At 27.3% G+C, this 16733-nt stretch overlaps 3 protein-coding genes across 3 annotated transcripts; 1 reads left to right on the forward strand and 2 right to left on the reverse strand.

Annotated features, from left to right (window-relative positions):
* Window positions 1-6066: 6066 nt before the first annotated feature.
* On the reverse strand, window positions 6067-11717 carry LOC132939706 (high mobility group protein 20A-like). Its single transcript, XM_061007025.1, has 7 exons — window positions 11288-11717; window positions 11074-11193; window positions 10882-11006; window positions 10150-10284; window positions 9673-9769; window positions 9397-9612; window positions 6067-6536 (listed from the first exon to the last, which is right to left on the reverse strand). Exons 1-7 carry the CDS (start codon window positions 11325-11327, stop codon window positions 6391-6393), a joined length of 879 nt encoding a protein of 292 aa, XP_060863008.1. The 5' UTR covers window positions 11328-11717; the 3' UTR covers window positions 6067-6390.
* A 334-nt stretch (window positions 11718-12051) lies between these two features.
* On the forward strand, window positions 12052-14976 carry LOC132939708 (novel acetylcholine receptor chaperone). The gene is made up of 3 exons (XM_061007027.1): window positions 12052-12310; window positions 14249-14387; window positions 14485-14976. Exons 1-3 carry the CDS (start codon window positions 12200-12202, stop codon window positions 14691-14693), a joined length of 459 nt encoding a protein of 152 aa, XP_060863010.1. The 5' UTR covers window positions 12052-12199; the 3' UTR covers window positions 14694-14976.
* A 45-nt stretch (window positions 14977-15021) lies between these two features.
* LOC132939707 (vacuolar protein sorting-associated protein VTA1 homolog) lies at window positions 15022-16655 on the reverse strand. The gene is made up of 5 exons (XM_061007026.1): window positions 16198-16655; window positions 15914-16136; window positions 15575-15849; window positions 15363-15470; window positions 15022-15170 (listed from the first exon to the last, which is right to left on the reverse strand). The coding sequence occupies exons 1-5, from the start codon at window positions 16298-16300 to the stop codon at window positions 15022-15024; spliced, it is 858 nt and encodes a 285-aa protein (XP_060863009.1). The 5' UTR covers window positions 16301-16655.
* Window positions 16656-16733: the final 78 nt, after the last annotated feature.

Below are 16733 nucleotides of genomic sequence, written 5' to 3' on the forward strand. Positions count from 1 at the left end.
AAAATTTATAGCAAAATGCGGGTTGCCGATGTGCATTGGTATGAAAACGAAATATCAAAAAATATTACAAAACTAAGGTAATATTATTAATACCTACTTAAAAAATAAAACGCATAAAGTCAATCAATCATCATAATATACCTACATTACAATTTATTGATCTCATTCTTTATTCAAATTTAATATAATTGTTGCTCTTGATTCATGAAAAATATTTACCGATAAATTATCAAAATATACACTAAAAACTTAAAATATGCTTTTATAATCAAAAATATGTCTTTTAAACCCATAAAATATGTCAAAATATGCAAAAATATGCAATTAAAACTTTGAGCATTGGATCATAAATATTGTGAAATGTAAGTACTCATACTTATGCTAAGCATACGATAAAGTTAACCAGAAAAAATATGCAAATGCATGAAATTTCTTGCTCTATGCTAGTGATGACACTACGAAAATATACAAAAATAAATATTTTGTTGTTACAAAGTTTTTCTAACGAGTAGGTAACAATTTGTATGCAATAATGTGCTTGAGTTGAGTAAAAAAAAAAACCGATTTTTAATAAAACAAATAGGTCCACGTCATGTATATCTAGTATCTACCGTATGAAAGAATTACAGTACCTATACATGGCTACATATATATAGATTATAGGTATAAATGTATAATGACACATTTACACATGTATTTTATACCCATTATGTAATAATGATTTTACTATACATATATTACATAAATACACTAAACTCTCTTTACGTCAAAACTCAGAGGAAATAGAAAAAAATTTGAAATACCTACCGAGTTTTATTGAAATGGTAATAATTTCAAGAGGATATATTATTAAATGAATATGGTTGGTTTAAGCTCTTGATATAACAAACCTTCAATGTATCGAATTTTTTTTCGATTCGTTGAAATTCGTTAGGTGTATAGCGAGTTGACTGTATTAATATATAGGACGTAGTTACCATTGTACCAATCTAAATTACATAGGTACCTACTGCAAATTGCAATACAAACATTATAGCCTTACGCCCTTATAGGTATACTCTACCTACATATTCTGATAAACCAAAATTTTTTTAGAATTATCATTTATATAGATACCTATTAGGTATATATAATCTACATAATATGCAAACCTATTAAGTTTTTATTATCTTTTTCTACGTAGAAAATGTGCTCAAAAAGTTTTATGGCATACCTATAATATAACCAGGCATTTAGAGTACCATTTAGTAACTAAAAGTGTACCTGGGGCTAGATTCAAACTTTAAGGGGTCCAGGACAAAGATTTTGGGGACCCTGGGATCTGGGTGGTTCATTATTTTAGATTTTATCCTTAACTTATGTAAAATAAAATTTTAGTTTTAATTATAAATAAATATTTATATTTCTGGATAGCATTAATTCATACAGTAATGTATCATCTATAAATATAATTCGTATATTTATATAAAATAATCCAACGATAAAAAAACGAATAAAAATATATTTTATCAAAATTTACAAATTGGATACCTACTTACATTCCTTGAATTTATTCTCTGCAAAGCCATCTATAATAATATCATAAAATGACAAACTGTTCAATATCTACATCACTTTCATCAATGCTATTGCTTTGGAACTAATTTATTAATCGATAATAATGTCGATAAAGCTGGGGTCAGCTCACGGCTCGCGTCTGGTATCGCAATAATTGGTGTAACAATACGTGAAAATAATAAATTTAAAAATTTTGGCCACCTGAATTTGGCAACATCGCATAAAATATTTTATGCTCAATCGTGTTGCTAAAAAGGTATATGCTCAGTCGTATTATGCTCAATCGTGCTTTACCGCATTTTTGTACCTACATCCAGTGTCCGTTAGGGTTAGTTAGAGTCAGTTAGAGTGATGTGGAGTGGCACTCACCGTTTGCTTTTGAGCGTTCCAGAAAAAAAACCTAATAATTTAGAGTGATAGTTTTTAAAGTTATAATTTAAAATGTTAGCAGTTTCATAATTAAACAAATTGTCCCCCCCCCCCCCTTGAATCACAACTAGGTATAATCTAATCATGGTAATCTAACCATATTATAATATATTCTATTCTGTAGTCTTACCTTTACATTTTCATAGAAGTATAGAACATAAAAATGTTGTATAATGTATATCATTATCACAAACAGATGTATCCACTAGTAAAAGTAATATATAAAACTAAAACTAATTATGAATATACTATACATTTAAATAGCTTAACTAACTTCAATGTTAACCAAGAAGTATTGAACAATTTAAGCAAGTATTTAAAAATGGAGGAATGTCTTGTTAATGAACTAGTACTTGACAGAATTAATCTATCAAATCTAAATTATTTATGTTGCTTAACACCAGATACCAAGTATACCTACCTTTAATTATATCAAATATGTACATAATTTATTTTTTTTTTTTACATTCGTTTTTATTTTTTGTATCCATTGTTATCATAATTATATTACTTAAATTATATTTTAAGAGTGAAAAAATTATGGCTGAGGTTTTGCCAACTTAAAGATCAAGGAGTTAACAATCTTTTGGATATTTTGGATGAGACAAGTAAAATTACACAATTGAATTCATTGTACTTAGATTGCAACAGTATAACGTGCAAAGGAGCAAAACAAATAGCACAGGTGAATTGCAATTATATATATTTTTATCTATTATTTTAGGTAGATTTTACCCATATAATATATCTATTACAAAATATGTAGAACATAGATATTCGATAGATTTAAATTATAAATAATGATTGATATATTATTAACATACTTAATAATAAATAAACAATATCCCTTAGGTTTTAAGAACTAATAGAACATTAAAATCACTTTCATTGGCTAGAAATTTGATTAAGGATCAAGGAGCATTTGCTTTAGTTAGTGTTTTATCAACATTTCAACTCAACGATTATGAAACCAATTGGAAATCTAAGCAAGAACAACAGAGCAATAGGCTCTTAGAATATTTGGTAAGTTTTATTAGTTTATGCAGTGGCAATTCCCAAACTTTCATTTAACAACATATTTTTGAGAACTATAGCTAGATAAGAACTAAATTTATCTACTTCTACTTGACAAATTTTTCCATATAACTATTCTATTCAGGATAAGATTGAACCGCATGCCTCACCCCTCATACGATGGCTATGCGTTCTGTGATTGGCCGACAGTTATCGCCGACCGTCGTCGATCGTCAGCGCCGGTGCTGGCCGTCATGCATACGCTCCCACCGGTGTCCGGAATGCGCGAAAAAACGTGTTTTTGTCGAGCGAGCGGTTCAAAGTTCAAACTTATCCTGAATAGAGTATAGGTTCATTGTATGTTAATGAAAATATTAATAAGAGTCAATAAGTTACATAGAGTTACTTAATTTTCCTTTGGAACTTAAAATTAATGTAGGTTGCTATACATATTTAATCAATGCATTATAAATTATAATCTATTATACAGTGCATACTAAAATACAAATTACATTATAACAGTGGCGAATTTTCAAATTTTTTGTGATTGGGGGAGGGGGTCTAGAAAATAAGAAAGTGTATAATATTATAAAAATACATATGAGTTATGAATTAATAATTAAATTATTCCATATGATTCCTTTCTAAGAGTGACTGAATTGCACTTACAGTGAGTTACACCCAAAAGAAGTTGATCAATAATAATTTTTTTAAGAGTTGTAATTTTTTATGGGCAACAAATTTTTTAGGATCAGCTAGTCTTTAATATTTTTGAACTTTTTTAAAATCAATGTATAAGGAAACTTGTATAAAATGTTCAGACGTCAAGTTCATGCTTTTTTATTAAGTGAAAAAGTTTTTAATGATAATAATTTAAAACAATTCATAAAATTTCTCAAGGCTATAAATAGCTCAAAAATAAAATGTTATTATAAATATTTGGTGAAAATTTCAAGTATATCTATGGTTATTAGTTTTTGAGTTCCAAATAAAACTTGTTTTGTTTTAGACTGATATTCTATCTCAAAAATTAAAAAAAAAAACTATTTCATCAAATGATAGTAATAACAATGATGTGTTATCATCAATAGAAGGTAAGAAAATATTTCTAATTTTATCACTTTAATTTTTATTCACCAGGTGATAGGTCCCAGTAAACTTATATTGATTATTTATTGCTTCTCCCCAATGATAGCCCTTTTTAGTACCCCAAAAATAAATACACAAAAAAAAAAAACACATCATCATTGTAAATTTAATACATTTATTGCTTTGCTCAGAATCTAAAATAAATATGTTGTTTGATTCTAAAAATACTTATCTAGTTTTCCAAATTGAAAAGTTTGATAACTATCAAGATTCGAGTTAGATTTTCATTGCAGGTAAAATGCTTGATCTTGAACTAATTTTCTTCCTTCCTCGAAAATCTTGTTATAAATAGAATTAATTTTACTATACTCTTGTCTCAAATCAGAATATATCGGGCGGTGATCAGAGGCGTATTTATATATCTACCGCTTGTAGGCCTGTGGAAAATTGCCGCCCTTAAATACGATAAAATAAAATTTAATAAGTTAGGTATGCAAAACAACTTATTTATATTTTAATTATAAAAACGTAACAATTGGAATTGAAAAACAGAAAAAAATAAGGAATACTTAAAAAAATGTTGGTGTACAAAATACAATCTACATTTTTTACATAAAAAAATTACTTATTTACTTATTCAACGATTATACATCGACATTTGGTTCTTGCAAATGTGTCAATTAAATCTTCACAATTCAATTTGCTTAACATTTCATTCACTACTAATAACAATGGTAAATTATTCAACTTGTCATCAGTTTGGGTTATACTAGTTTTTTACGCGTTTGAGGCATGAAAACGATCTTTCGGTAGTACATTTGGTAGTTGGTACACTCGCGGAAATTCTCAGTGCTGTGTCAATAAGAATTTGGAAAAATTTCAATATGTCAAGATTTTTCTCTTAAATACTGGCACAGTGTGATTGGAGTTAAATTATCTATGTTAATATCGATATCACTGTTAAGTAAATAAGATTGTAAAATAAATGTAAGCATTTTGACAAAAAAATGTTTTGTGTAAAAATCATTTGGGTAGGTACATTTTTTTGCAATTTTTCAGCCAACTCAACTATTTTCAAAGAATTTAAAGATGTAATTTTTGGTAATACTTGGTACTTGTTGGCTGTTGTGGCTGAGTCAATATGCAATACCATCAATATAAAAAAAAAAATGAAATCCCTTGAAAAATTTGCCGCTATAGGCACGACGGCACGTGCCTATAATGCCTGCATATAAACACGCCACTGGCGGCGATCTGTTTCTGTCCAGGGGCTCACATTGCCTACACATTGGCATAAATAGTGACCGGTAGAAGAGGAAAAAGTGTGCAGAACTGGTATATTCTACTTTGAGACAAAGTATAGGTTGAATGACTATCGTTAACATGAAGTTTAAACTATAAAACTCATAACTGTCCACTTTTAGGAAATCTTTAGATCTATAGTAAATAATATTTGCTATAGTTCACTAGAGTACTATACACATAAAATATTAAGGCATTAAGTAATACATTTTTATTAATTTTAGTGGCTAATTTGAAACAAAGAGCTGAAAGTATGATTGTCCCACACATGCACCCATATTTAACAGGACAATTATTAAAGAGTGGTTTGAGTTATCATAGTCCAGGAAATTTTAAAATTGCAGATTTAAATATTTCATGTATTTCATATGAAAGATATAATCAAAATCCTAAAATAATTATTAAATATTTTATTTAATAGATAACCAGTTTAGCTCAAACATTTTAAATGTAATAGAACAAATAATTCAATATCAGCAAAAAGTTTGTGTAGTTAAAGAAGGACTTAAAAGTTTAAAAATTGAAGTTGAATAATAATTGTCTTTTAATATAAATAGATTAACTAAATATTTATTTGTACTTTTCAGGGGTTTGATATGAAGCAAATAGAAAGGATAAACAAACTAATTGAAGGAAAGATACGTCAAGAAAATAGGAATAAAAAATTTCACTAAATGCATGTGATGTTAGTACATTTAATAGATCTCATATAAATGGTACTTAATTATAGATACTTTACATTTCATAATATTAAAGGGTTTATCACAAGGAATTAATATCCCAATTGTCATGATTCAAAGGATTACAATTAGTTTGAGATTAATACAATATAAAATAATTTAAAAGTAAATGTTTGAATAAAAAAAAATTATATATTTAAAATGTTATAATAATGTTATCAATAAGGCATATTACATAAAATAATATTGATGATGAATAATATCATGATTAGATAATTATTAATTATTTATAGTTTGGTAAATCAAAATATAATTTATTTTAACACTGTGAAAAGTCTAAAGTAGAAATAACTTTCTTTACATTTGCAATCCAGGAAGGATCAGTACCAGTGCCAGTTGTTATATGAGTTACTAAATTAACTATATATGTGTCAATAGTGTCATCGGTAGGTGGCTCAATGTTATCTAAAAAAAGAAAAATATAATAATAAACAAGATTATAGATAAAATATTATTTGCCTACCTCAACATTATACTATGTACAAAAATACTAGCACAGATGGCAAAATGTATTTATGCTTATTACCATATAATAAACATATAATTAGATTTTTTCACTGTGGAAGTGTTATACTACGGGCAGTTAGAACTTTAGACAGCCGATCCTTTGACAACTCCCATTCATTATTAATTTTGCACAATTGACAAGGCAAACTAAAAGAATTTAGATGCAATTTGTCATTCTTAGATGATCTAAATAATGTGCATAGCGTGCATTAGGTATTTATTGTTCTTTTTACTTTATTATGTCTCAAAACAATTATTGAATATAATAAAAATACATCAATAGCCAAATTTACAACATCAACAAAATATACAATCATGATTAAGTTAATATCAAAAAATTGCATCATCATAAACAAAATGTTAGAATGATAATAACTATTTAAGTAACTGTAGTTCATTATAAGGTAAATGTAAAACATTTTTTATTAAGTAAATGTATTTTAAGGTGCATTATATTTAAAAATAAAAATAACTTAATGTTGGTTATGATGTGCAAAAAACGTGCAAAAACATGTAGTATAAGAAGTTGTTATATTATTATTCTGTGAAACTGTGAAAACTGGCTTAGTTTCACCACATACTCTTAAGACCACAAACAATATCTGTCAACCTTGTCAACATCACCCAGTCAAAATTAAAAAAAAAAACAAGTTTTTATTACTCCTATCAATTAATCAGCCAAACAGATGATCTTCTGGCTCCATCTATCTACAAAAAAAAAAAAAATCAAACTCCTCTGCATCAACACCGTTTTAACTAAGATGGCCAGCTTGGATAGTTATTCCTGTAAGTCTTCGTCGTCATATCTCATTCCATATCTACATCCTAAAGGTCAACTAGATTATAATACAATTTCGGCTATTTTAAACAAAACTAAAGATAGTTATTATTAATTATTTACCACCTCCTTGTCATTTTCACACACACATAATTGTCATAAGAAACTTACATTATTTAAAAACCTATCATAAAACACTGATATTATGAATGGTCAGGCTGAATTAGGTCATTAGTTAAATACGCTAAAATAAAAATAAATACTTACTTCTACTATTCTTTGTGGATGTTTTACCACAAGATACTATTAAGTATATTCACCACAAAAACACATCGGAACTCAACAATAAAGTAGTAACTGAGACACCACATAAAAAGGTATGTGGTCTACCACAATGTTATAATTTCCAATCGTACAGGCACACTTACATGCTACTATCATTGTTATCACAAATCTTGATGATTTAAGTGTAGTGAAAATCACCATACGCATCAGTGCAACAAAGACCTAAGTCTCGCTAAACGTACTCTCTGCACCAAGAAACCACACTACCAACTTTAAAGGATGCCCAGCACATTCAAGATAGCTTTAAAAAAAACTGATCCCTTAAGTTCTATCAGCCAAAGTCCCTGATTCTCATACTCAATCCAAAACTATATCATGCGCAGAAGCAAACACCATATTTCAAATTGTGTTTCATTATCAGCTTAAAAGAAGACGTTACACTGGCATCAGTTGAAGCTGTCATACAAATTTACATGGCAAATTTTACGATCACAATAACACATTTTACTCTGTAATTTCTAAAATTAGAGTGAATTTACATCTTATAAAATTTAAAGGAAAAAATACTATCTAGGGCATCTGGAGGATTTTATTGATATTATTATTTTTAACTTAAGTTATAATTATTTAAAAATGGTCATAACTTGCTTCTTAATAATAATATCAATAAAAGCTTCTGCACATTTTGGTACTTAAAAATACAAAACTGTGGAAGTGTTATACTACGGGCAGTTAGAACTTTAGACAGCCGATCCTTTGACAACTCCCATTCATTATTAATTTTGCACAAGTGACAAGGCAAACTAAAAGAATTTAGATGCAATTTGTCTTTCTTCGATGATCTAAATAAGGTGCATAGCGTATTCATTTCTTTAGATTGTAATTAAATATAAACTTTAAAATTAAGAATTCCTGCATAATATGAAAAAATAAAAAAAAATTCAGAAAAGAGACATATAAGAGTAGATGCCTTTATGACACCTTTTTTTTTTTTAGTTTCCGCAATTAACTATTGCAAATGCCAAATGCAGGATAGATGTGTATTTTGATATTAAATTTGAAATAAATGGTATAATTACCTAATATTCAAAAGAGCTACATAATATTATTTAAAGCACTTCTACCCAAAATGTACTTTTACTTATTTTGCTTGGAATCAAAAATAATAACAGTACAATTCAATAAATTTGGTAGAATTAATCCCCTTAAAAGAAAGCTGCTGATTACTTATATTAGGTATTTACTATGCTTTTATATTTTATTATGTCTCAACATAATTATTGAATAAAAATAAAATTTATCAATAGCCAAATGTACAACGTCAACATAATATACTGATTAAAATATTATTTGCCTACCTCAATACTATATTATGTACAAAAATACTAGCACTAAGATGGCAAAATGTATTTATGCTTATTACCATATAATAAACATATAATTAGATTTTTTCACTGTGGAAGTGTTATACTACGGGCAGTTAGAACTTTAGACAGCCGATCCTTTGACAACTCCCATTCATTATTAATTTTGCACAATTGACAAGGCAAACTAAAAGAATTTAGATGCAATTTGTCATTCTTCGATGATCTAAAGATTGTGCATATTTAATTGTATCATAATTTATTAGAACTATTAAAATAGTAGTAAAATATAACAGATTTATTTCATTAATTAATAAATTGAAATATTTACCTGGAAATGCGATGTTATCAAAAGCATCTAGAAGTAGAGATCGTAATTGAATTAAATAATGTTCATATTTTAAACATTCAGCTTTGAGTTTTTTAGTGTTGGCCATTAATTTTATAATTCCATTATTCATGTTTCCAATATGTTTGTATAATACAGATACTTCTTGTTCTTGATCTATTACTGTTTTACGGAGGTACCTTAGTTCACTTTCTCTAGCTAAAAACAAAAAAATAATAATAAATAAATAAAAATAAATTAAATTAAACAAATACTAACATTTATTGAAGTTTAAGAATTCTTCAGTATATATAGGTATGTCATTAACCGTATTACTGTTATTGCTAAATGGTTTTTCTTTATCTAATTCTTGTAGCTAGAATAAAAACATAAGACAATTTGTTATTTTTATAAAATATCCTAACTTATCCGTAATATATATTTTTCATGGTACTATACTACTATCTCTATTCAAAGCTCCAATATAACAGAAATTTGTAATATAAACTTTTTTGAAATTGTTACTATGATAAAATTATATAGTTTAATTTAAAATAAAGAAGTTTTGTAACAGACTAATGAATAGCTTCTTGAAGAATTATTCAATAATTCAAAGAATACTTTTTTTAAAAAATTAAAAGGAAAAATAATTATACCTGTATTTTATATACTGTGATCTAATATGTTACAAATATTATATTCATTTTAACATATAAACTTTTTGTGAAAATAATATAATTGGATATTTCAACTAACTTCTTGGATAGGGGTATCAACTTTTTTTTTTTTCAATTTGCGTTGAATAAAATTTCTGTATGCATCAGTTTTTTTATAAGCTGCTAATTCTTCAATGTATTTTACTCGTTCTTGTTCAGCAGCTAAAAGATATTGCTAAAATAATTAAAAACAATAAAATATTTCTATAGAAGAATAACTAAATTTCCTTCTAATTAATGGATAGTTATCAGAATAATAATATATTTTTATAATATATTATGAAGCAATTACAGTTTAACTTGCCTAAGACGTTCTTCAAGAGACCAGCTTAAAAGGGCGTCTTATGTGGGAATTGAAAATAAAACCAAGGTGGTTTTAACTTAGAATAGATATCAAGTTAATTTATTTATTAGAGTAAAACAGAATTATAGTAACTATGTATTATACAAGTATAAAACTATCGAGTTTATTTATTTATTTAATTTAAGTAAAATAGGTTTATTCATTACTAATAACATAGGTATTTATTATAAAATTATAAAATATAAAAACATACATAATTTGTTTCACATTTTTAATGTGCTAGGTAAGAAATAATCAATTTTTGTCACATAATTACTATAATAATCTCCCGCCATATGCTGATCTAAAGAGCGTCTTATCCAATTAGATAGAGACAAACCAAGTGTCTTAACAGGTAGTTTTTACATGAAATAGTATAGGAAATGTCTTGGGACTGGCGGAAAATATCTTAAATGAATTTTACTGTACTTGTTTTTTATCTGCTGGCAACTGGTTCCATTCAGTAGCTAATACTTTGGTTATTTCAGCAAATGGTAAATTGGGATTTTCAAAACGAAATTGTTCACGTCTATCATTTAAAAATCGTATGTACCCTGCAAATATAGACAAATAATTAATCTAATTTTAATTATTACAAAAATATTTGTATTAATTAATTACCAGAATGAGGAAGTCTTGGAGCTTTTTTGTCACGTAAACACTTTTTACGTTTTTTACCTTTTATATTATTTTTATCAACTTTTCCTGGCATGCCATTCTCAATAAATTCGTCCTCTTGGCCTATGGTATTTAGAAGTAATTAATAGGTACGCAGTGGTACATAGGTTAGATACCCAATACCATTGATTAAAATACAAAATTAAAACTTAAGTACCTGATTTGTCCATAGTCCTAGTGTTTCCAGAATCGATCATTGTAATTAATCAAGCTGGCTAAAATAAGCCAGGGGGTTTTCGTTCCAACAAAATTTTAAATAACGGAGGATGAAAATTAATAATAATCAAGAATAACCTAGACTGGAATTATTGATTTTTACATGGTTTAAAAAGCGCACTCGTAAAATGATGGAATAGTGGAAATAGTAAAAATTTACTGATAGAAACCTAGTCGCCAGTTCCAGTTGGTCATATTAATGTGATTTGTGGTCATGTGAACCGCGGACAGTGGATACATCATAGAGTAATTTATTATTACTGGGATTATCCGATTATGGGATACACCAATACAGCAATAAATTAAACAAAATAAACAAATAAACAATCACATAGACAGTCTGCACTCGACGACGCCGGTCCACACTCCACATTGGGTATGTAGTACACAATATTATTTTTGGTCAACAGTGTACCCAACCTAAAGGACCGAGGTATACATAAAACATTTTTATGTCCAAAATCATATTAATTGTAATATATATTCAGAATTATTTTTAGTGGTTAATATTAAAAACATTATTTTCAATAATAACGTTTTACTTCAGATTTTACTCTTCACGAGGTGTTTCGTTTTTCTATTAATCGCTTATTGTGTAATAATACAGTTTTACCTATGGTTTTACTGTGAAATTCAAACTCAAATATTTTGGTTATTCAAAAGTCGATCTTTGATTAGGACACACTGCGAAACATATTTCTTTTTGCGGTAAACTGTAAAGCACTAAAGCGTAGGAGGAGTCCCTGCGGATTGTATATCGTTTGGACAACCTAAATTTTTTTCCCATAAAATTTAAATTCGTTTTGGTAGCTGCAGTGTAGTAATTTTAAAATAGATAATCATAAATCCAGATATGGGATCAATAGTTCTAAAGAGTCTTTCGGTTCTACTTGGTATTTTTTTCCTATTTGTAGGTACTCTGAAAATGAGTCCTGTCATCAGTAAAGAGCTGCACAAGGATCTCGTAAGAAATAATTTATGTCAATAAATAGTTATTACTATTATTAGGTATAATATTATCTATGACATGATAAGTCTAATGTGTTTATCAACGTTTCAAATTTAAATCAATTGGTATTAACATTAACTTACTATCCATTACAATTCGATAAATTTTGCATATTTACAAAATTTGTAATACAGGTATAGTTTCTTAAAAACTAAACCTATATATTATTCAATTAAAATCAATTATGATTTTTTTAATGTTAGAATGCATTTAAAAAAAAAAATCACTTATCTATAGAATATGCAAAAGTTGAATTTTAATATGTAAAAAATATTTACCTATGTATTTAATATTTATTTTAATTTCTTGTAGTAGTAATAAATAATTTTGGTTTAAATTTATATACAAATATTTTAACTTCAGTTGAAATTAGTATAACATAATTTTCAAAATACAATGAATTATGAATTAAAATTTATTTTTACTTTAACCTGTAAACCATACTATTTTCCTATTTAAAATTTTAATAATCATGTATAATTTAATCTATGTTCAACTTATGCCAAAAGTTCATATTACTGGGTACCATTTTTTTTATAAATTATTAAAAAATTTATTACAAAGACGAATTACAAAAAAATATTAGTTAGGCCTACCTGTTTTAATTTAAATTTTATTAAGATTATGGCTTATTTATAAATTAGTATTACATACCTAAATTTTATAATTATTAGACATTAATATTGATTTATTGTACCTATAGCATGTGGTAAGAAAAATTAATTTTTATACTAATTAGCTCATTGAATCAAAATGATTTAGATAACATAAATGGAAACTTATTATTATAAACATGAATATTGTGTAGTGTTTTTGATGAATCTATTTGTGGTAAAATGGGCTGATTGGCAAAATGCCCACGTATGAATTTAAAATATTTGGCACTAGCGTAAATTTGTTTTAAGATTCTACCAAAATATGTAAGTATTTATCAATAGTTTATTCAGAAATTAAGAGCTTTTAAAATATATTTGTATGACTTAATTATCACTATATGACTATTAAAAATGTTTATATTGATTATTGAGAAGTAGGAGGAAGGTACCCACTTATAATGTAAAAATATTTAAATTGTAAAAAATGGTTTATTGCTTTTCTTTCAACTCATATTATACATTTAGAGGACTTTACACAGACGTTTGTTGTCTCCCTCTTACAATTGCATAACATAGGAAATTTTAGGCTCAGCAGATCACGTTTAACTCTGTTAGTATACAAATTAAAAAATTAGAGTGAATTTACCCATAGTTAATTTAAACATTATCTAAGGCATCTCATAGGCTTTTTGTTATATATCAATTTTAAAGCAAATTATGAGTATTTTAAGATATACAACCAATTTTAATTTTTAAAATGCTCAGATATTACTTTTAAATTAAAATTTAACAAAAAACCTGCGATATGCCTTAGATAACAATCTTACCTTTAAACTCTAATTTTTAAACTAACAGAGTTAAACGTGATATGCAGAGTGCAAAATTGGCTATGTTACGCACTTGTAAAACGGATACAACAAATGTCGGTGCAACATAGTTAATTGAATGATTTTTATAAAATAAATATTATGCTATTCAATCAGAATTTCCACACTTATTGCTGTAAAATAAACTACATTTATATATTGATTTTCCACAGAGATACTAAGGGTGAACGGGACATACTGTATAATAAAATATTTATTTTTTTTTTGTTATATTAATTTATTAAACAATCTGTAAATTAATTTTTTTACAATGAGTACAAGCGCTGTGGGGGTTGATGGGTTTGTAGGCTTGAGAGAAGAATCCATCCAGTGATGGAACTTCTTGATAGATTTTTTATCTAATATGACCAAAATATATTGATTGTAATCAATGATTATTATAATGTAACTAAAAGTATACTTTTTTTTAGCGAAAGGACTATGTTAAGTATGCTAAAGTATTTCCACTCTCCAAAATGATCGACTTTAAAGTGCCAGCTAAATGGTACAGAAGAGCTGTTGGTGGCACTGAAGTATTAAGTGGTGTTTGCTTGGCATTTGTTCCTTATAGTAAGTATTTGACAACAAAATTAACTCATCTTTTTTAAGCCACTTACACGTTTATATAAAAATTCTAATTGTTATGGTAAATTTTTTCTAATTTAAGGAAACGTTAAACAAGGGGCAAATATAACTCTTTTGATGTCACATTTATTGGCTGTTTATACACACTATGCAGCAAAAGATAAATTTGAACGAATGGCTCCAGCACTTGTGTTTTTATTCATGTTAGCTGGACGATTGGTTATTGATTATCAACTGAGGCGCAAAGAACTGGCAGAAATTGCTGAACCTAAAGCTCAAAAACAAGAATAGAAAGAAAATAACTTTTCCCAAACTTAGCTCATTTTTATTAAAATTTTTGCACATTAATTATTGTAAGGATTTGTTTTAACTAAAGCTTGGGAAACACAACCCCTGTTCCATCCCTCCAAAATAAGATAACAAATTGTTGTGTTCATTCATTCTAGTCATTTATGTTAGTACCTATGTAAATAATTTGTGTGTAGGGTGTAAATTAATTTTTACATAGTTTTTTTGTTTTTTGATCAATTTAAACATCATGTATATTAAAAATAAAGATAATAATTTAAAACAATGTATACATATTATGAATACTATTATAATAATTAGTAATTAATAACTATGAATCTTCACCAGTTGTTAGTAACTTCAGTGCTTTTTGTAAATTTGCAATGGACTCAGAAACATCATCGTAGGTTAATGCACTAGCAGCAAACTTGCAATATTTCTGTGCTTTAGTGATTTGTGACGGTGACAGTTGTATTCCATCTAAAATGTAAAATTACTTTTATTTTCTTGTAATAATAATTCAACTTCACCCAATTCAAAATGTACCATTGTTATTAGACTATTTTGGAAATAAAATATTATATACCTATTCATTTTGTTAGGTTAGCTGCCTACATTGTAATCATTTTTTTAAACTAAGAATTTATAATAAATAATTTAGGAAATTTATACCTCTGAGTAAGATTGGTCTTCCTGATATAGTTGGCTGTATTTCTGTTGGACTGATTGTAGACATGTTGGGTATTTGCTGATACTCATTAGGATTTGATGCAGGATAATCTGAAATTATACATTGTAGTATTATATAATAATAAGATATGCAAGAAATTCAACTATATGTTAGATTTTTGACTGTTCAGTATTAGAATAAATATATTATTAACCTTCATATGTATGTTTAGTAGGAGTTAGAGGAACAAAATTATCTGTAGGTTGTTGAATGTCTTCTCCTTGATTTGGAAAGTTGAAACCAATTTGTCCACTTTCTGTATTTGGTGGTCCAGGTGTAGGAGTCTCGCCATTTTTCATGCAATTATGTATGTATGTAGCCTTCCATTTTGCATATTTTTGAGTATTTGTGATCTCTTCGGAAACATCCCCAAATACACTTAAAACGTCCATGAGTAGTCCAGCAGTGAAAAACAATTTAACTATATTCCTAATAAAAACAACCATACATTAAATTTAAAAAAAAATGGTATAAATTAGTTAGGTACACCTACTTATTATAATTTGCCTGACGATCCATTCCATCTGCAAAATTAAACAATTTTATTGCATAATTTTCTATGTGTGCTTGTGCAGCAGTCTCATTTGTGATCATGTCATTATCTTTTAAATTATTTTTTTGTTTTTCCAACCAGTCCATTAGAGACACTAAAAACATTTTCGCATCTTTCGATGATTTGTCTAAGGTCAATGCAGCTTGCAGGGCATATAGCCGACCTAAAACAAAAAAAAAAATACTATCATGCATATTTAGATTTCTCGATGTCAAATAACTCACACCAATAACTGATAACTGGATCTTTAGAATCGTGTTCTAAAGCGATTTTTAAATGATGTTGAATCTTCTTAAGACTTTCCGGACATTCGGGAATTTGTGCCATCTTATCTAAACGATATAAATATTTCGTATCGAATTTAAAAAACTTAAACAATGTGGAATGACATTGTGTGTAAGCAATAAAAATTTTAAAAATATATTTCTTTGCTATGCATGTAATGTTTTCAGTTAATGTTCTTGAATTTTGACAATTATTATTATTAATTATTGTAAACCACTGACGAGTAATGAGTAATCACTAATCACGAAAGAATACACAATATAGACTTTTCATAGACACTGTCTACACAAGAACTGGATGACACATATTCATTATGATAATATGATATATAATTATTATCTCGAATCTTGATGGTAAAGTTGTATCTTGATAGCCGTGGGTCAAGCGGTAATTCGGTGGATAAAACGAAAAACCACGAAGAAGAAATTGTCAAAATGTGTGATACGATATCATCACAGAAATTTCATATATTCTG

The sequence above is a fragment of the Metopolophium dirhodum genome, chromosome 2, assembly GCF_019925205.1.
Source record: "Metopolophium dirhodum isolate CAU chromosome 2, ASM1992520v1, whole genome shotgun sequence".
Classification (NCBI taxonomy): domain Eukaryota; kingdom Metazoa; phylum Arthropoda; class Insecta; order Hemiptera; family Aphididae; genus Metopolophium; species Metopolophium dirhodum.